General features: G+C 39.9%; 1 protein-coding gene across 6 annotated transcripts in view; it reads right to left on the bottom strand.

Annotated features, from left to right (window-relative positions):
- Nucleotides 1-21,516, bottom strand: part of ADCY5 (adenylate cyclase 5) — a 174,779-nt gene that overhangs the window by 30,490 nt on the left and 122,773 nt on the right. For all 6 annotated transcript variants that reach the window (XR_014503644.1, XR_014503645.1, XR_014503646.1 and 3 more), the window contains 6 exons: nucleotides 19,833-19,991; nucleotides 17,925-18,066; nucleotides 13,549-13,689; nucleotides 6,163-6,185; nucleotides 2,331-2,475; nucleotides 1,059-1,156 (listed from right to left, as the gene is read on the bottom strand). Coding sequence is in view for 3 of the 6 variants with exons in the window: in XM_083405879.1 (XP_083262005.1) it covers nucleotides 1,059-1,156; nucleotides 2,331-2,475; nucleotides 6,163-6,185; nucleotides 13,549-13,689; nucleotides 17,925-18,066; nucleotides 19,833-19,991 (708 nt within the window). In the remaining 3 variants the exon portion in view is untranslated. The remainder of the gene's footprint in view (nucleotides 1-1,058; nucleotides 1,157-2,330; nucleotides 2,476-6,162; nucleotides 6,186-13,548; nucleotides 13,690-17,924; nucleotides 18,067-19,832; nucleotides 19,992-21,516) is intronic.

The following is a 21,516-nucleotide window of genomic DNA, read 5'->3' as shown; positions in this document are numbered from 1 at the left end:
TGAACCCAGCTTCTTGGTGGAATTGCAGCCACCTTTACTGCTGATAATGCAAAACTCCAATATGTAGTCCATAAAACTTGCATAAAAAACCACTCCACTCATACAATTTATCCATCAATATTTTAAGATCCAGAAGATGACAAACAATACCATGAGCAGAAAGAGAAAGGTCATGGACTAAAACATTTGTACCAATGGACAAACAGCAAAGCAGGAAATAACTTATTTAAAAAAAATAATTAGTAATCATAAAAGTGATTTGTTTCAAAGCATCAAATAACACATTTTAGTTTCAGTCTTGGTTAAAACTGAACCAATTGGATCAATAACAGAATTTGAACAATTGATATAGATACTTATAACACTTGCAAGTAAGGGAAATAGTATCCAAAATGCATAAACTACTCAGAGTCAATACCACAATGGTATCAAAAACTTTTGCGGAAAAGATACTGGAGAAACAAGTTGATCAGAAAAAAATGGAGTCAATGTGGAATAAATACTACTTAAAATTGCTTTAATTAAAAAAAAAGCAAATGGAGAGGTTGTACCTCTGAATAAATGACACAGCCAGCCCTCATTGCTGAAAAGGATCAAGGGGGAGAGTTATTTGGTTGTTTCTGTTTTTATTTTGATTATGTATTCTGTGTTGAGCAAGTTTAGGCGTTATGGTCAAAGCTGCATGCATGTTATTTATGTTCATGATTCATTTCGAATGCAGGTGTTGAGTTTTCTACTTGCGCATAGAGTACAATGTTGCAAAGCGTAGTATCCTAGATAAGCACCCACAGGGTCTTTTCCTGTGATATTTATGTGAAAATAGACTAAATCATATTTCTCAAAGGCAGAAATAAATAGACATAAACTATAATATTAGTAACAACCAATATTACATTACATTACAATACCAAAGGAAATGAATGTCAACAATGAGCACTGCAGTTTGCCACACAGACACACATTATGGGAAAGAATTTTACTTCACTTTAGTGCAAAGAAGCCAGGGATAGTAAAAAGGAAGATGGATTGTGCAAGGGAAGATATAAAGATCTACTCACTGTGGCACAATTGTGATTTGAACAAAGCAAATGAAGAGGAAGACTATGGAGGCACAAGCCACATATGCACCAAATCGATCGTCCACCTGTTTGGAGTACTGCAAGGAAAGGAACCATGTGTTAGATAGTGAATTCTCATGTTATAGCCCCTTTCTGAATCTTGCATTTCTTAACAGATTTGCCTCTGCCCTTATTGCTGTGTTGTCAGCTTGACAGTGGTACAGGGGGCTATAAAATGGAAATAAACTGATACTACCTTTATAGGCAATTACTACAAATTCATATATTAGATAGGAGGACACATATCTCACACAAAATACCCAGTGCCAAGATCACCTTCTTCAAACATCTGCTGAAGGTTTCCTTCACTAGTGCATCTCCTAGAGAATATCAACAAAAAAGGGCTGCTTGCAGGCAATTTTTTGAACAAACTCAGAAACTAAAAGGGAAAAATTATGAAAAAATGTGTAGAAGCATTCTTATTAGGAATGATGAATTCTGAGATCTCATGTAACATTGTAGATATATGCAAAGTTTCAAGAAAAGCAGCTCATCAGTTCTTCCTCACCTGTTCAAATATGCTCATGGCCCAGGACCAAATGCAATAAAGCAATTGGAAAAGCAGCTGAAATTAATGTACAAATACTGTTTCCCAATACACCATATCTGACAACATGCTTTTTGCTATCTAGGAGACATCTGAGAAGCATTGGTATGTAAAAAGAGGCCAAAGTTCTTTAGTAGGGCAATATAAATTTATTAAGTATTGATGTTTAGACTGGGGAAGAAGAAAAAACAGAAGATTATTGAGGACCAAAATACAAATGACAATGGCAGACTGAAATCATTAAAAAGTCTTCCCAAATTGTGTGAGAAGTGAGGACTGGGGGTTGCAATTTAAAGCTTTTTAAAAAAAAGGTGTGTGGGGAGAAGACTGTAACCTCTCTACCTCAGCTGAATACCAAAGGGAATTTTTACCCACTCTCCCCAATGGGCTCCAATACTGGAAATGAAAGAGCTGAGGGGGGAAAGCAGCTTTCCAAGAGATGGGGGGGGGGGGCAAAAGCAGTGGGTTTTTTGGGGGGGGGGGTCTATGCATCTGATTCACATGCCTCTCTTGAACTTTAAACCATGCCCCTTGCTTTACAAATGATTTGCACCGATTCAGATTTTACAACTTTAAAGTTTAAAGATACAGATTTGTCACCATCATCTGTCTGGTTTCATTCTTAACTGACCTCCACAGACACACCTCTTCTTGAGGAATATTACCTTCTTCTCCAAGTCAAGTTCCCTGAATGTTAAGAGAAACTTGCGAACGTGTTCAGAACGTAAGCGGTCAATACTCCTTGCATCAATGGCGCGGCCTAGAAACTCATCCACTTCATCTTCCGGATTCATGCTTTCCTGGATATTCCTATAAAGCAGAGACCAGTCAGCCTGGGTATTTACACCAGAAGAGCCTTCAACAATGTGTCACCCAAAGGATGAATCAGTTCATCACTTTTGCCTATTGCAAGCCTACGCTGGGTTTCTACTGACAGTCTGAAGGAAGAATTCTACTGTCATTTTGGAAACATGAATTTATTCTGCAGCAATGTAGGCGGCATTTGTAATTCTACATAAGGATGCCTTTCCAAGCTTCATCAGTGCCCTATAAGCCTTCACATTATGCTGACCCTAAAGGAGAACCCAGTGACAACTTATGAAACTGCAATCTTTTGGGTTTCATGAATTGCAGTAAGCATCTCCCTTTACTGTTATTTGCTATCAGGAAATTTACAAGTGGTACCTTGCAGTGTATCCTCACCTGCTAACAGCAGTGGCCCAGACACACATCCTTCAGGATTCTCTAAGCTGCAAAAATGGTCCTTCTGTATACTGCAGGGCTCACCCAACCGTGCAGGGACCACATTGCTTTCTCAGTGCTGCTGATTTGACGACTTCATATGAAAGAAGTCAACCTGACTGTAGCAGATCATACTGAAGACAAACACCTATGTTTCTTTTGTCAGCCTCTTGAACTACAGAGGGAAGCTACAATATTAACCTGCCTGCCTTCAGAAATAGTATTACTGACCTCTTTAGAAGCCACACTCATAACTACAGAATACATTCAAGGGATCTTTGCACATCTGATAAGAAACAATGCCCTGTAAACCCTGTGAGGAAAAAGGTTCTATTTTGTCACCTTATTCAGTAGAGCAGAAGAGCTCCGTCTCAAAGGAAACAAAATCAAAATCCCCATACCCAAAGGTAAATAATTCAGTTTTACCTCAAGGCTGCTGTACACCTCTTATGAATGGTAGGTAGTATCAATTTTTTTGAACTTGTTGATGATTTTATGTTCATAATTCATAGTTCAAATAATAAGACCAAATGTATTATGCTATCACGATTTATCACACCCAAAGTAAAGAATTCCAGCTCTTTTCACAGTCAAAATCTAATATTTGCTATGGGAAAACTGAAATAGTATAAGCCTTGGATAGCGAGTTAACCATGTTAAAAATATCATTGAAATTTGTCTTAAGAAAATTAAAGTTCTTTTATTAAGAAATGAATGAGCAATCTAGTTAGGGATCTCTACATTTTTAAAACTAGCTCTGTTTCCAAGAACATAAGAACAACATACTGGATCAGACTGATGGACCATCTAATCTACCATCCTGGTCTCACAGTGGCCAACCAGATGCCTGTGAGAAACCTGCAAGCAAGATTCTCGCACAAGAGCACTCTCCCCTTCTGTGGCTCCTAGTAACTGGCATTCAGAAGCGTTACTACCTCCAACTGTGGAGGCAGAGAACAGTCACCATGGCTAGCAGCCATCAATAGCCCTACCCTCCATGAATTTGTACAATTCTCTTTTAAATCCATCTAAGTTGGTGCCCCGGGGGGCTGCACAAGAAGACTGTTTGTCCCCCAAGGAATGGATCCCTTCTAAGGGAATGTTTCCCACTACCTCAAGACACCGCTCTTCTTCCCCAACACCTTCATTCTTCCTGACAGCAGGGGAACTATCAATATATATAGGTGGTAGGGTGCTTTATATCACCCACTGATTTGGAGGCGGGGGTGACATTAAAAATCTCACCCATGTCACATGGAAGAGAACCTATCACATTCTACCTCACATCCTTTCCGGAGACTTCAAAGCCATTTTACCTCTGTGCCATGAATGTTCTCATTTAGCACAAGCCACGTTTTAATAAAATGGCAGCAAACAACTGCACAGCCTAGATCTTGAATTATTCACCTCAGATTTTCATAGCCAAACTTCACTTGGTCTTCTCTGGCATCTCTAATAAAAATGCTGCTTTAACAAACACCCTTAATTAGGCAACTGGTGATAAATTTGGAGTTCTCTGTCTCCCATCCCACTCCTGCCTTATATAACTCATATCTGAAATTCCTCAGATGCCATTACAAATCTAATTTGTATACTGGGGTTACAGACAGCAGCAACCTAAGTATTAGATACGGTATGCTTATTAAAGTCAGTTTTATTGTTCATAAATCTAGATAAAATATGTTTAAAGAGATGTACTATAATCCCTAGTATAAACTTTTCCTGATAAAAATAGTAGAATTTGGGGCATTCATTAGACAAAAAACTTTAAAGTGAAGTTATTTTTTTCATATGTGATTTTCATATCACAAGAAAGATCTATGTTCTAAAAACACTTTCATTCAAACACAAAAGATTATTACTAATTTGAGGCAGTCTGACCTGGTAAAAGATTTAGCTAAACAAACATGTTAAAGATCCTAAGAAGGCCCAGACATTTAGTGGGAATTACCCTTGTTAATAAATTTGCAAAAGAAGGGCATATTTCCTGGAAAATGATTCTTAATTAAGCTTTGTATAATGGCTCTTACCACAGTCATTTTATAGAGCTTTTAGTCTTATGAAAGCAATTAAGAATTGTGAGAGAGGGGGGAGATAATATTTTTTTAAATCTCAAAGATTTGTTGAAAGTAAACAAAATGGGAAGGAGTTATACAGATCCTGAATTCAACACTTTAAAAAGCACTTGATTTTTTCCAACATTTTTCTTTTTAGGCGTGATAGAGATGGTTTCTTCCTATTTCCTCATCCCTTTATACAATGGGGCATCCAGCTATTACCTTATCCTTCTTTATTACTTTTATTCTCACGTGCACATAGATACAAAAGCTGGAGATCAATAATTAAGTCACTACCTCCTCCACTTCCCATCTTTGGATCAGGAGCTACACAGCAACAATACAAGCAGCAGCAGCAGCAGCAGCAGGGCTCATGTTTTGACTAATCAAGAAGCATCTCCTTTCTGGCAAATTGGCAATGAAGTCACATCCTTCATAGTCAGAGAACTACAAGTGCTCCCCTCCTTTAACATGAAGTAGCCTTACAGGACTTTACATCAGGCAATCTCTGCAGGGCTCTTGTAGGCGACAATCAGCAGTTAATCTGTGGCATCCCTGAACTTCTGAGGTTATGCAGGAAAGGGCTAATAGAGTTCTACACTTCCCCCACCTATTAACTTTCTCCTCCATTTTTCCTTTGTGCCATGTGAAAAAGATGTTTGGAGTGCTCCAAATAATACTTTAGATGTGTCACAGAGAATGAAACCAAACAGTGCTTGGTGTCCATCTTGAAACAGAGTTGTTCAGGAATGCAGGGTTGCTGTAGTTAATCATCACAATGACCCTGTGAGTTAGGTAAGGCTGAGAGTTAGTTCCTCTTCTTTTCCCTCTCACTTTCTTTTTAGTTAACCCCCCTCCCCCGTAGCTGCTTATTCTTGAATTTCTCAAACTGGTGACACCCAGTTTAAGAGCCTTTCTACACGTGCAACCTTTTTAAAAATGTGGCTCATCAAAGCTCCCCTAAAGAACAAAAGATAATGCCAGTGGCAGGATGGTGTAATGGTTATGTATGTATTCATCACATGGGCTTTAGGAGCCTCTTATGTATTGTGTTCCAAAACCTAATAAACATTGAATGAGGAAAATTGTGACTTAAGGTGATGTATTATAACGAGAAGGTCCTCTCCACAATTTGTAGATGGCCAGCTTGAAATTTTTCATTATAATAAAGAGGAATCAATTATATTTTTTCTCTTACTTGTCTTTTGGATCTTCAAAGCCCTGAAAAGAAAAAAATATATACAAATTAGCTAGCAGAATGACCTCAAGTACAATGAAGAATTCTGAGCCATTACCCTACTAAATATTTCCATTTGTCCATATCACGGTGATAACAGTCATGCCAAAAGAAGGCAACATTATCAGTTATGAGTCAAAGAATAGAAATGTTTTGTAAAGTTCAACATAAAGGCTATAAAGTTGGTCACTTAAACTTCTGTGTCATACACCAGCTGATGTAAACATCATATTGTTCTATCTAAAACTCTTCCACAATGCACTGTGGTTCATTTTTTTACTATGTGTCCTTACAAATGATGTATTAAAGTAGTGACTGATTGGTAGGTCGATCTGGATGTTTACCTTGTAAAAAACTGAAATCATCACTGATACCAGCTAGTGATCTGCTTAGTGCATTCTGAATGATTAACTCAATCAAACTTGTTTATATTAATTCAAACAATCAATATGAGTAAATAATAATAATAATTGATTCATTAGCACCGTAGAGACTAACTAAGTTAGTTCTGGGTATAAGCTTTCATGTGCATGCACACTTCTTCAGATACCAGGTATCTTCAGAAAGAAAGAAAGAAAGAAAGAAAGAAAGAAAGAAAGAAAGCAAGCTTGGGCAAACCAGTCCTTCAGTGGCCTCCTTCTTGAAATATTCAAAATTGCCAACAATTTCTGAGTTACCTTGGGAACAGAACAGCAACTGCTCATCTCTGCAAAGATCTTGCTGCAAAAATATCTCCCTGATTATGTTCAGAAACATGACACTAGCATAAAAAGGGGGAAAGAGCACTCTCCCAACCTCCCCCCCACCCAAAAAGAGTGGGAACTAAACTCCTCTGTATATCTCACAGATATATGCCAAAAATATGATTCTTGGCTACTTGGTAAATATTAGCTTGTCCTGGGTCTACTTTGTTTTGTTTGGACTGGGAAAAGGAACCCTTAAAGCAACAAACAGTGAAGGCATTTCAGAGCAGAGGTTTTCCTAAAGCTGATGGTAGACTCTGGCCACACTCATGTTTGGCACACAATCTCTACGTCAATCACTTCCAGATCTCTTCCACTTTGGCTAACTAATGCTCAGGAGACAGCTCCTCAATTGCTCTGTGCAGAGACTCCTGGAAAAAGAATTACCCACTCCACAACACCACCATCAAGGAAACCATGGCAACAAACATTGCTACAAGAGGGAAGAATCTTTCACAACTGAGGACACTTCCCATTTGTTGCTTTTTAAGGGGAACGACAGCATATCTCCTTAGGAAAACCCATACTGGAGGTGCCATTGACATAAGAAGAAACATGGGCGCTGGCCCATCTAGCTCAGTACAGTCTATGATGCTGCAGCATCTTTCCAGCATTTCCTAGGGGAAAATCCCAGCCCTACCTGGAGATACTGGTGACTTAAACATGGGATCTTTTGTGTGCAAGGCATGTGGCCTGCCACTGCTCTCCCTCCACATATATAACCTATGTATGAAAAGCAACCCATAAAGGCTGTTCACGTAAAACAGGGGTAAGGAACCTCCAACCCATTTGGCCTGCCAGACTGTTTCGGTCAAGTCACACTCACTTGCCCCACATCTGATGTCATATCAGGTATTGGAAACGTAAAGGCAGAATTTGGACAATAGGAGCTTTACCAGCACCATGGATCAGCGGAGTCTGTACAGTGCTTCTTACATGCCAACTATCAGCTGAGTGTTGGCAGTGTGTGCAGTACTTTCCAAGCTCCAAATAACAGCTGATTGTCAGTGCGTGGGAAGTGCTGCAGCACAGTTTTTTTGCCTGTACGGTTCAATTTCAAATCATGCATGTAAAAACGGGTCACCTGACATAATCATAACGTCAGGTGATTGAAAATTAAGCAGCAGTTCCCACCCATTAAGCTCGGCTCAGAGGTGCCTGGAAATAATTTCTGATTGGCTCACAGGGGAGCGAGTTCCCCACCCCTCATATAAAGCTTCAGATAATCTAAATGAGACTTCTTTATTCAAGCAAATTTTCAAATTATCACCTTAAAAAAAACCACACACACACACAGAGAGAGAGAGAGAGATACAAACAAAATTGGGCCTGTGGATTTATGGAAGTACACACTTTAACATAATCTTGGACAGTAAGATAATGGTTTGGAAACAAAGTAATGGAAACAAAGTAGGTGAGCTGTCCAGTCTTGGCTGGTTAGTGACAGCTGCAAATCAAAGCCAAGTTCAGGAGAATGGAACAACAGATGATTTCGGATGAGGGGGCAAGCCAAGCTACAAATTGGAAACAGAGACATGAGCAATGCTTAAAAGAGAGAAGGAACCAGAAGTTGCTACAGGTAGGCCAGCTATCTGTGGTCTGATGAACAGCATGAAGATGTAAAATTACAAGGGAAAGAGTAATGCTGGCAGTTCAAGAGCTGCTTCCCACAACAGGAGATAAGAGATAAGAACAGTATCTCATGTGAAAGGTCATATTTCCTTTTAACTTAATAAGCAGTTTCCTTACATTAAAAACGTAAGAGACAACAACTATGAAACTCTTGATTCTCTTTCACACATGGGGCAACCTGCCCCACCAATTAAAGCAACAAGAGACAGTGAAGTATTTTACTCCTGTCTTCCTCCAGCGGGAAAACAAGTCATGGAGCAACTGTGTTAGCATTATATCTGAACAAGTGAAGGTTTGTTCTAGGGAGGTAATACAAAACCACACATGGGACCCAGGAGGTGCTGTGAAACCTGGGGCTGATCACCAGCCAGCTTCAGCTGCCTCAAACCCCATGCAGCCCCACAAGGTGGTTCCATTGGGAAAGGGTTATGGCGTGACACTGTGCCCAAACATAACCACTGTTGGAAAACAGCACTGAGAGTGCTGAGCAAGTTATTTTACTCATATACCTGCAGCTGGTGCATGTTCACGACCTCAGACTCTTTTATTTAACCCAGTGTGATAAACTGCTATTTTAGCAATGTTTGCTTTGCACTGTAGGCTAAGGAACTTCTGTTTTATGACTTATTTGGTATGTAATTTTCTGTGATGGATACTATTGGTTTTTCTAGTGCATTGCACAATTGCATGGAAGCATAATTAAGAAAAGTTTGATTAATTATAAACTCCTAACTTGGGTTTTGTAACATGAAACAGTACCAGCTTTGGCATAGGTTTTTTGGGGGAAGTAGGAGTGGGGCAAAGAGATTTGCAGGTTTGTAGTTAGTGGAGCTATACAGAATTAAATTAATCATAAAACACAGGTCTTCACTATTCCAAGAGCAAAGAGAGAACAGTTAAGAAAGAAATGATGTTCTACAAAGAAAGACAACAATGGCTGGAAACAGAGATAATTTTTTCAGAGAGTTGAAGGTGGAATAATAGAAGCATTGTTCCCTGCAATGTGCATTCTCATTCCAGTATCATCTCTGGTAAACACACTTTGCAAGCTATTTTGATTATTTAAAAACAAGGAAAAAAGTATTTTAAAACAGCAGGCAAGGGAAATTAATATGGATACCAAGGATAACAACTGCATCTATTAAATTACCTTTGATTTTATCAAATATGCACAATCTATTGCACATAGCTACCCTCTACCAGTTTGTCCTGATACAAAATATCCATTCACAAGTAAGTTAAAGAGAGAAAAGTTGGGCCATCTTCACGTTTCAAGATGTCTTCTACTCATACAGTGCACAAAGTGGAGGGTATTTTTTTTTTTAAAAATCACAGTTTGATATTACAATAAATAATAATGTTTTCCCTCTGAATCACCAGCTAGACATAGCAAACTCTAATTAACAACATGATGCATAACACCTCTTGGCACAACTACCCTTTTCCTATGAATAGGATGATGCAAGAACCCTTCTAACGCCAATTGAAAGCAACATCTAATTATAATTACATGCTAGCTTGATTAGAACCTCTTAATCACATCATGCTTTGTGAGTTTGCATGACCAAAAAGCCAAGAGAGGCTTCATGTGAACAAAGGCTGCAGCTGCACTGATATTATGCTACTCCTACTTGACAAAACTGCATATGAAAAGCATGAGCATAAAAGCAAAATAACAAGAAAGGAGGGAAAAAACACCAGCAACATTCATTTTTAAGCCATATTACCAAATATATTCAAGCTGGTTAAACTGCATAGTAGTGAATGTACAATTACTCATAGTAATATGTTTGCAAAAACATGCAGTGCTATATGATCAACTCAATTACAGCCAGTAGAAATCTCTGCTTTTTCCATCTTTTTTTAAACAGAATCAACATTACAGGTAATTATGTCTCATGCCATATTCTGAAAGAGATGCAGGCTCAAAAGCATGTTCTTAATTTGGATATGCAGGATTGCATACCTGGATGAGGTTAATTACATAATTTGCATTCCCCTACATGCTGTGCAGTTGGTTTTAATATGAGACATGTTCTAGTCAGTGTGCAGTGCAGATGTATCTTTATCTTTGAAAGAACCATTATTTTAAAAAGGAAACAGATTTATTGGGTAAAGCCTTCTGTTAATTCACAGTTAATATGTGAAACTTCAGGGACAGGTATTTGAAAGAACATTATGTGAAACAAGTGGGTATGATAATAAGAATACTAAAATAGAAGTGAATCTCAGTGCTTTTTTCCCCAGCTGGAACTCACCAGAACAGAGCTCCTTCACCTTTTTGGTGAGTTCCAGCAACTCTTTGTAGCGCTGCTGGTGCTGGAGTGATCCCCCTAAAAAAAGCTCTTTTTCTAGAAAAAAAAGCACTGGTGAATCTGATATTGCTTTTTCAATATTTTGTTTTCCTCAGGGTACATTTCTGTTAATAAGCCTACTTATTTTCAATAGTACTACTATGCAGTAAGTAATTTGAGGATTTATTATCTTGTTTGTCTTCCTGATGCATGCAGAATGATAAGCCTACATCCTCTAAACCAGGGTATTGCAAGAAATTTGGTTGCGAGTTGCTCTAATGTTGTTTCTAATGTTACATTTTTACTTCAATAATTTCCATAAATCTATCATAATGTAACATGAGAGCAAAACATATAAATAACATGTAAAAAGAATGCAAGTGTCTATTTCACAGCTAAGATATGCCCAGTGAATTTCCCAATATGACTACCAAGAGGGTATTCAAGCTGCTCAGCACTAAACTATGAATAAATATAGTATATACACTTTCTAAGAAAGCAGCTTGCTCCTGTCTTGATTAGATACTGCAACACACACACACACACACACACACACACTATCACCACTTACTTACTTACTTACTTACTTCCTATAATGGCAACTTAAAGGTAAAGGACCCCTGACAGTTTGGGGTTTTGGCGCTCATCTCGCTTTACTGGCCGAGGGAGCCGACATTTGTCCACAGACAGTTTTTCCAGGTCATGTGGCCAGCATGACTAAGCCACTTCTGGCAAAACCAGAACAGCGCACGGAAATGCCGTTTACCTTCCCGCCGGAGCGGTACCTATTTATCTACTTGCACTTTGATGTGCTTTCAAACTGTTAGGTTGGCAGGAGCTGGAACCGAACAATGGGCGCTCACCACGCCGCAGGGATTCGAACTGCCGACCTTCCGATCAGCAAGCCCTAGGCTCAGTGGTTTAGACCACAGCACCACCCGCGTCCCATAATGGCAACTTATCCAGTCAAAATTGGGTCCAATTACTTGTGAGTAAGTCCTACTGAACAACAGTGTTATCACTTCCAAGTAAATATTCAGGGGACTGCACTTTAAGCTGGTTTTGGACACTGTACCCTAGAAACACCTGGTGTTCTGTGGCAAACAAAAGAACAAGTTCCATATCTGTTTGACTCCTCCAACCCAATGGGGAAGGGTTTATGGACCATCCACAGGACACACTAAGAAGAACTCACAGAGTTCAAGTCATTTTGCTGAATATTCTGTTTCCCACGGGCATCTGGTAGGCCACTGTGGCAACAGGATGCTAGACCAGATGGGTCATTAGCCTGATGCAGTAGGCTCTTCTTATGTTTTCATCTAGAGGTGGGTTACACCCAGGAATGTGGTGTCTCTCATTTTTAAAAGGGGCTGGGCTGAGCTTTGAATGACAGTGCCACTCTTGGCAGTCCTTAGGCTCCCAAACTCATTGCCCAGCTAAGCAATAATACCTCTATTGAAGATGGGTGAGGGGCTCCTGCTTCATGTCTGACCAGCAGATTATACAGCTGAAGCAAGTACTGTGTTTTCCCCAGTAGTCAAGCCCACAAGCCACTTTCACAGTACATTTTGGAGTTTTAACACTGAACTTTGGGCTGTTGGTGAAAGTACTCCTTATTCTTTAATGTGAAACTTTCCCTTTAATTGTTGTTCTGTGCTGAGGCTGCCTCCAGACTGCCGGTATTTTGCCAAAAGGATTCAAGCACATACTGGAAAATTAGGTTTGCACAATTAAACTGGATTAAAGTTGCCCTGATGCAACAAACCCACTTTAAAAGTGGACTTCTCATGGTTAGAAAAATGACAGGGATGAATGAATGATTAATGGGAAGTATGACTGCCACACAAACAAATGAGTATGAATGCTCATTTTCAAATAACCGCCTTGCAAACTAATCAGAATGAATTTTCAGTAAAGACCAGACATAGTCTAACCTCTCCCTAAGATTTGTCCAAGCAAATCAAGATGAATGCTCAATCAACAGGTCATCTGGAAGAGCTCTGCATTTCATCTTCTGCCTCATCATCATTGTGTGAGAAACCCTTGCTTAGTCTAACTGGGGGAGGAGGGAGATCAACAACAACAGAAATAAATTAAAAACAGATTAGACAGGGTAGACCCAACGTAGACTGCTTTGCAAGAAACATAATAGGGTTTAGTAAGCCATTTCGCATTCCCTTTTAGACAGTGCTGTTTGTGGGACTCCCCGCCCCCCGAAAATGCAAGGTAAATTACACAGTTTACTTTACCTTTCAGATTGTATAGTAAGAATGGCCTTGTCTAGGATAAGGGTTAGCAGCAGATGTTTGATGCAATTTGGGTTGTACCAGTCTTTTCCTACTGCTGCCGTCAGTCAGTCCTGAGCCCAGCAGCAGATACTGATGAGATACAATCCAACCCTCTGGCTGGTCCTCACAGTTTATGTAAAGGACACTATTTTTTAGAAACAGTATTACTTGGGGGTTGTTTGTTGTTGTTCTTTAAAGTTTGAACTACTGTTTATGAGCTCAGGGTTTATAGAGCATGTTGTATCTGGTTTGATTTGTACCTCAATTGCTCCCTAACATAGTAATGCCACAGCCACCATAGACTAAATATAGGAATATATATTTACATATACACACGCAAACTTCACACACAACAGCAACACATTGCTGCATAAAACTGAACAGCATTACCATTCTTTTCATCTCCTTGGAAACTTGGTTGCTGCCAAGATGGTTGTAAAAGGAGCGATCTACTCCCCAGTGTGGTGGGTTGTGGCCAATGGAATTAGTGCGCTGACGATTCATCTTGGCTATTGTCGCTTTCTCATCTTTCTAGAAAGAAGAACATAGTAAAGAGATTATATTTTGAAACATTTCAGTGGCTATATGTCATCCTAAACCCTGTCTTAACTTCTTTATAATCCTCAACCAGCATATTAACCAAAATCTTTAAGACTGAATGGCTGTGATAAGTATTCTTCTCATGTTACTCACTATATTACACCCCCTTCACCCTATGGTCCCCTGGCAGGTGACAACAAATAAAACGTTTAAAATAGCAAAAGTTACAGAAATAAGGTGTCAAAAGCCATGGTAAAGGAGAGGTGGATTTTCAGCACTCGCTGAAAGCTGTATGATGAAGGTGTGGGAAAGGAGCTCCACAACTTAGGAGCTGTCACGGATAATGGCCTCTCCCAGGCCGCCATCCCACCATGGAACCCTCCAGCCATCTTAGCACCCAAAAGGGTCTATAGGGAAGGAGGTAGTATTTCAAGTATATGGAGCCTGAGTCATTTAGGGTTAAAATTTGTTAGAAGAATTTGAACATGGCCGCATTAAACAAAAAATTCATAAATGGCAAATCACAGAAAGATCAGCAAAGGAGAATTGAACCCCATGATAACCATGCCTTCTCTTTTCTGCATCCAAAAAGTGCTGTTTAATGTAGAAGAGCTCCAACTACAGATGACTAGTACGAGAATGCTGCATTATGACCGAAAGTGAGGTTCAAGTGCTTCTAAAAATATAATACTATGAACTCACTTGGTTATGTATTTAGCTGGCTTTTTCCTTTCAGAAATAGCCGCAATGATTTATTTTACATTCCTAGTCTGTCTATTTCTGCCTTCCAGCTGAAAGTGATTTTACATCTACAGATTTTAAAAATATATCTCATTAGATGCCAAAAAAGGAAGAAAGAGCAAATCAGTAATCTGCAGCTAAATATTTATTGCATGGCATGAACAAATGACATTGTCTGTACATTTTATTATAGCTCAGGTAGGGGTTTTGCAACTAGTAGTTATCTAAAAAGCTGCCATAAAACCAAGCTTTTATCTTTCTTTAAAACTGTTTCATTACATTATAAAACCCTCCTATTCACAGATAAGAGCTGTCATATCATGAACTTTCTCTAACGATCATATTTCTGACTTACTGAGAACAATGTGTATTAAATGCTTTGAGCACTTAGGAAAGACACTTGTATTATTTCAAGAGGTTTCTTCATTTCAGGGTTTGCCAGTACATCCTGCAGTCCTAACTTCACTGGAGCAGGATGTGGGAGAAAATGGAGCAGCATTTTTTTTTTTTATCTCACCTTACTTTCTAATACCAATAACAATCCAGCTCAGGAGAACATTCAGAGTGGACTGGGTCTCTTAGTCTCATCGCTGGGACAGTGCAGACAGATGGAAGACCAGCCCAGATGAGCACGGATAGCATATTTCCCTCGGTACCCATTCTGACATGCCTTAGTTAGGACAGCTACCTCTCTTGTAAAGGCTAATCTGATATATTCTAGGACATCAAAGGAAACCAATGCAGCCGTTTGTTTATTTAAAACAAATAGAGAGAATTTCCACCTAGCACAATTGCAATCATTCTGTGAGGGCAAGCTTTTCAGCTTGCCAGATGGAACAACCCCTGCTCTCCTCCCCCTCCACCCTGTTCTGGGGGTTCTTCCAGGCATTCGTTGCCCCAGCCAGTTCTGTGGGCTTGGAAGGACAGAAGGGGAAAGTCCAACTATGCTAGCAGAAGTCCTTGCATGGGCTTCTGCTAGCAGGAATCATTGTTTGAATCCTGCCCCAAAGCTGCAACTCAGTAAACAGAATTGCACTGTTAATTCACATTTCTGTTTTGGAGGGTATTCTTTTTATTCTGTTTGTGTTGTTTTCATATTGTTCTGTCTATAACAGTAATGGGGGAGGGACCAACCAAACAAGCCCACAACTCTTAGCACCAGTTAAAAGACATTAGACAAAGGCCTGGTCCACATGTCACACTACACCAGGCCTTGGCCTTAGGGGGAACAATGAGCTCCCATAGCACAGCATGCAGCTGCTATGCCACGGCAAGCTAAGGAAAGGTTTGATTTAGTATTTTGATTTAGGATGTTGTCTGAATTCAGACTAGTGGTTGAGCTCTCTCCAGATTTACTGTGAGCTACAACCACAGGGCCCAGGGTGGTAGTGGGGTAGCAGTGAGGGTGTTTTTATCGGCAGTTCTACTGTGGGGTATAGCTAAGAACAGATAAAAGGAAAACACTTATCTATGGCTATAATAAAGTAATGTAATAGCCCTCCAAGTCAATAAAAGGAACTCTTGCAATGGGTCACAAATTGTCTTAGGTGTGTTGCAGTTCCCACCAGATAAAACACAGTATGGGGGAGGGGGGAGAAGCCTACAGCTTCTGCAGGCCAAGCTGCTTGTGCTAAATAAAGCACATTTTGCAAACCTGCCAACTTTGCTGCTAATTGTAAAAAGTTTATGCAAATGAAGTCATTCACTTCGAGTGCTGACAAACACAGTCACCATTCTCTTGAAAAATGCAGCAAACTTTTAGCAGCTCATATAAAATTGAAACTGTAAACATATATGCTCCATTCCTAAAAACGAGGCCATCTGTCTTCTTAATAGTGTCCTGAAGCTCAGGGTACAACTTTCTGTTATTTGTCTGGAAATGATTGGTAGCATTTTTTTTTTTTTTGTCATTGCCTGGATTTGTAGCTCTGGATACAAAATGGAGTGCGCCATATTTATTTTTAAGTATCTGAAGAACAATCTACTTTAAGAACCTTCTGAGATTAAAATCAGAGCTTCCCTAATTTAATGCTGAAATATTTATAAAGGTCGTTATGTTCAGACAGTTTGTTTTTCCCCCTTTACACAAAGGGAAAGGTTTCTCCCAAAACTCTGAATGATTTACAAGGACAATTCATAAGTATCCAAGCCTCTTATGGTAAGGAAACTCAAGATTGCAGTCTTAGAAACGCTTTGTTCCTTGTCATTAGCTCTTTTGTACTTTCAAATGTTAAGTGTTACCATGGACCAACATCAGCCTCTTTTAGCTATGCGTACGGGAGATTCCTCAAATCGGAGCAAAGAACAGATGTAAAGCTATTTATTCCACCGCAAGCACAGCATAGGGAAAGACTGCATGCAGGGTTCAGATAGGGAAAGGTACAGAAGGAGGCATTGCTGTTAGCTCTGAAGACTGTTCTTTGTGCTAAGCTGAGATAAAAGACAAAATTAACATCTTTCTGTCTCTGATTATGCTTCTTTCTGTTCCACATTCTTCTTCATTTCAATTAAAGCTCTCTATTCTGCTGTGTAAATTGTGGACATGCCACTCAGTTCATGTTCATGCATATATGACACCCTCTGAGCTACTTTGCCCAAAGCAATGTAGGCTTCATCATTCTAATCCATCTAAGTGGTGCTTTCTAGACTGATTTCAGCAACATCGTAGCAGAGTAAATTTATACGAACTGGACTCAAACTTGGCTGAAATTCATAAAGTCTGAGATATTAAGATTATCTGATTATCTTGCTGCATTAGGATCACATGAAAGTCATCTCAGTAATCATTCTGTTTGTTCAGCTGGGTGGATTTCTAGAACACCACTTGGGGAAAAAATTGACTTGCACTCCTAGGAGTTGATGGAACTATTTCTGCTCTAAACATCACTTTACCTTAATTGCCTGGGGGGGGGGGCAGACTGGGAAAACTCCCAGAACAGCACATGGGGGAGAGGGGGGATTGTTTTGTCTCGCAAGCTGAAATGTTTGCCCTGATGGAACAACTGTCTTAGTGTGATCTTGAATTCCTCCCACTGAATTAATGGGTGTAACTTAGTCACATTTGTTAATTTCTGAGTAAATTTTAGTTGTAAGCACCCAAAATCTGTAATTCTAGATGCATATTTTAGGATTTAAGGTAAGTAATAAATCTTTGTGAAATCAGTAGTACAGTACTTCTGATAAAATATTATTCAGATCAGGCTGGGAAAAAATGTGATTTCACTGGAAGGGGACACATTGAAAACAATTATTATTGCAGCAAATAAACTGTGCAAAAAAATGGAATGTATAAACTCCTCAAAAGAATGGAGAGCATCTAATCCTCTCAATAGTGAGAGCAACATGAATTCAATATGAACCATCTTACACCATGGACTCTTCCACTTCCCTCTTAGCAGGTTGTCATGGGTATGTATCAATGGTACCACCTTTTTATATGGCACAGCTGGACTATTAACCTATTATAACTTTTGGTTGACTCTTACCCTTTTTTGGCTGCATCGTACAATGAGGAAGGTCTCAATACTATGTTCTTTGAGGTAAGCATTACGTTCTCCTCCAAAACCAAGCTCCACTTCATAGTCACCATTCAGGTAGTTCAGTGTAGCTTTTGTTATGTGGATTCGCCTTGGATGAAGACAAAAGGCAACCAAATAATAAAAATCATTGAATGAACTGAGAAAGAAGCAGTCTGGAAGAGAAAACTATTACATGCAATGGAATGGTCAAGTTGTACTGAAATCCTACCCGGCAACTATAATCATTCCACAGTTTTGTGCTTAACATAGAGGTCAATAACATAAAAACAAACGTTATGCCTATGTTTTCCTGTGCTTATAAGTATCCCTTGACTAAACTGTTATTTTATTTGTTCAACCATTCAACCTATGCCACCCCAGATCACCAATAACAGGCAATGGTTCACTGCCACTCCTAACTATCCCTCTTCTCTTTGATATGGTCAAGAGTCACCCTATGAGAGCTAGGGTCAAGGCTTCTTGGCTCATTTACAAAGAGGCCCTTCACCTGACTTCAGATTTTCAAGGAAAGGGTAGATACTTCTCTTTTTAAACAATTTTTAGGGGACATATACATACTGAAAATTTAATGAGGCTACAGTGGGGGGTTTTATTAGTCATACACACACGCACATGCATATTTTACTGATGCCTGTATTGTAGTTAACTGTTTCAATTTCCAGCTGGGAGATAAAAGCAGAACAAAAACATTTTAAATGGAATAAAATTGGAATAAAATATTGGAGCAACTTGTGTTGGTGACCATGATTTGTAGTTTCATTAGGGCTAAGCTGCAATGGTGTGTGCAAGTGTTTTTTATTAATACTTTCACACTTTGCAAAAAGAGGGGAGCATGCCTATTTAGGTTCTGTTTCCAAGTGAAAGCAGAAAACAATGGCCCAGCTTTGCACAACAAGCACAACATCCTTGACTTATCATGACACAGCAGCAAATAAGACTCAGGAAGAGCAAAACGTGGCCTCTCCAAGAACCCTCATGGTTGCATTGTTTTAGTCAGACGGTGCAACCATTTGGTTTAGTGCTGGGGTAGTCAACCTTTTTATACCTACCGCCCACTAATGCATCTTTCTTGACGGTAAAATTTCCTTATCGCCCAGCAGTGCTCGATGGAAGGAGGATTCAGCTTGTGCCGTAGAACCCCCTACCACCCACCTAGAACCCTGAAACGCCCACTAGTAGGCGGTAGGGACCAGGTTGACAACCCCTGGTTTAGTGTGTCATGCCAAACAAGACCATTGAACCAGACTTGTTTTTGTTACATTGTTTGCATGTGAACATTCAGCACAGCTCTAAATTTCATAAACATTTCTCCAGTTAAAGGATTTGCTGGAATGGTTGGTCAGTAAAGGAAACCTCTGCAGATTGAGTTTTAGTGTCTCTAGTATATAAAGCTGTTGTGAAAAAAGGAACAATGGAGTGTGAAAGTTTTGGATAATTGTAGCAATCCTTTTCCTGTGTAGGATACACCACCTCCTGAGTCTGGCATTCTGCTACATGGGCAGATCAGACCCAGAGAAAGAGGAGTTAGTTTTCCACCATTTGTGCTATACCATTTCTATGGGCCAGATCAGGATTTTAAAGTCCACTTTTTGGTAACAAACATGAACAGGAAGAAGCAAAGAAATGGCATCCGAAGGTTTTATTTGGACACGCTGTATTTCCCATCTCTCCTTTTGTACAGAGAGCGCAACATCAAAAGTTAGTAATTTGCCCGAATCTAGGTAGAATTGCTTGTCCATAATTCCCATATCCAAGAATATAATTAAAGGGTAGATGTATTAATATGAGGCTGCAGAGAAGTTACTGGAGCAAAATCAAATAGAACAGTAGACTTCAAAGGGAGGACTCTCTTACCCCGCTTTGCCGCCTGCTTCCATGTGATTAGCTAATGTGACATCATTTGACCACACATCAAATTGCCATTTCCTGAGGCCCAAGACTCCACAATGAACTCTCCCGCTGTGGATCCCAACTCGCATGTTCACGTTGACACCTGTCACCTCCCGCACTAATCTGAAGAAGGATGCAGGAGGGGGAGGGAATGAAAGACATTGAAGAGGGCACACATTTGAACCGAAGAGACTGTCCTCAGTTTTTTTAAAAAATAATGTAAACACACACACATACAGTGTTGCTTAAATGCTACATTTCACTAGGTAAGGCAGAAACCACACTGTGAAGGTTGGCTAGACCAGCAACACAAATCACTGGATGGAGGAGTTAGCCAAGGATGTCAATTTGCTTTCAGTTCAAAGCAGTTTTTTTGGGGGGGTGGGGGGATATCTGGGGCACTGCAAAGAGCTCTGGCCTCTGATTTCCACACCAAAGCTGGACATAACTTGCCAGCTTTCAGAGCCTCATTAAACATAATAGCCATGTTGTGAAGAGAAAAAGAGCAAGATTCCAGAGATCTCAATTTATTCACAGAGTACTGGGCATCAAATGTTCCAGAGATGAAACATAATACATATGTGAATTATTCACTGTAGCAAGACATGCTGAGCTGCTGCCGCAGCAGAGCATACAGGTCTGTCTTCTTCAGTTACTCCCAACAGGCTCCAATGCTAATGAGCTCTCAGATGTACAAAGCTTGCTCTCAAAATTATCACTGGAATCCTTTGTGGGGTTTTGCCTTTTAGGGCAAAAGTTTACTTGGAAGAACACAGCAATTTGCAATGAAATTATATCTAGGGATTAAGGAGGAAACCACTGAGGCGACTCTTGGCCTTGAAAGACCTTAAATGCTTGCTCGTGATTGCTGTCACTGGACATGTTATGGCTGCTGTGGGGAGCCGCCATAGCTCAGCCACTTCCAGGATGGTTGTGCTGTACAGAGAGTAACAGTTAACTTCAGTGGAATGAGAAGATGTCATGGGTCGGATTGTCTAATGAATCAAGCATGACCGCATTGTAGACAGAAACTGCATTTTGCTCTCTGCTTCCCTCAATTCTGCCTTTTCTTTGCAGAATGCAACTTTTACTGGTGGAAAGGTTTAGCAGACATGGGAAGGTGGCATTTCAGATCAGCTACTGATTTAATAGACCTAGTGCAGAGCGAGTTGAGTGGTTCTTCATTCAAGCCTCTTGCCTTAGCTGCCCATAAGGTAGCATCAAGCTCTATTCTTCCTGCCTCAGTGCCTCTCCCCAACCCCTATGCATATCTGTAATGAGAGGATCATACTCATGGGAGTTCTGATATAGTGTTGTGTGCAGCAATCAGAGTACTTGACATGCTTTCTATGCCACTGTATTAGGAACAAATCACATGTGACACCAGGAGATCTGTGATCAGCTCTCCCATGGAGTTTTACAGCTGTCAGGCCCCTGTTCAGAATGGGGTCATGGAGCTCAGAAGTGGTTTTCAACTTTTCTATCATTTGCATGATCTTAGCTCTCCTGCTCCAAACTTTGGGGAAACTGGGAAACAGACAGGAACCAACAGGGGGAGGAATTTAGGGCTTGTGGTGAACAGGCGTAGAACAAATTCTAGGAAACCCGTTCCAGGGGCTGGGGTTGGCCCTTAGTGGATGCTATGATC

Source organism: Podarcis tiliguerta, assembly GCF_965153285.1.
Source record: "Podarcis tiliguerta genome assembly, chromosome: 1".
In the NCBI taxonomy this organism is placed as follows: domain Eukaryota; kingdom Metazoa; phylum Chordata; class Lepidosauria; order Squamata; family Lacertidae; genus Podarcis; species Podarcis tiliguerta.
The sequence above is the reverse complement of the archived record's forward strand: the minus strand, read 5'-3'. Positions and strand labels throughout refer to the sequence as shown.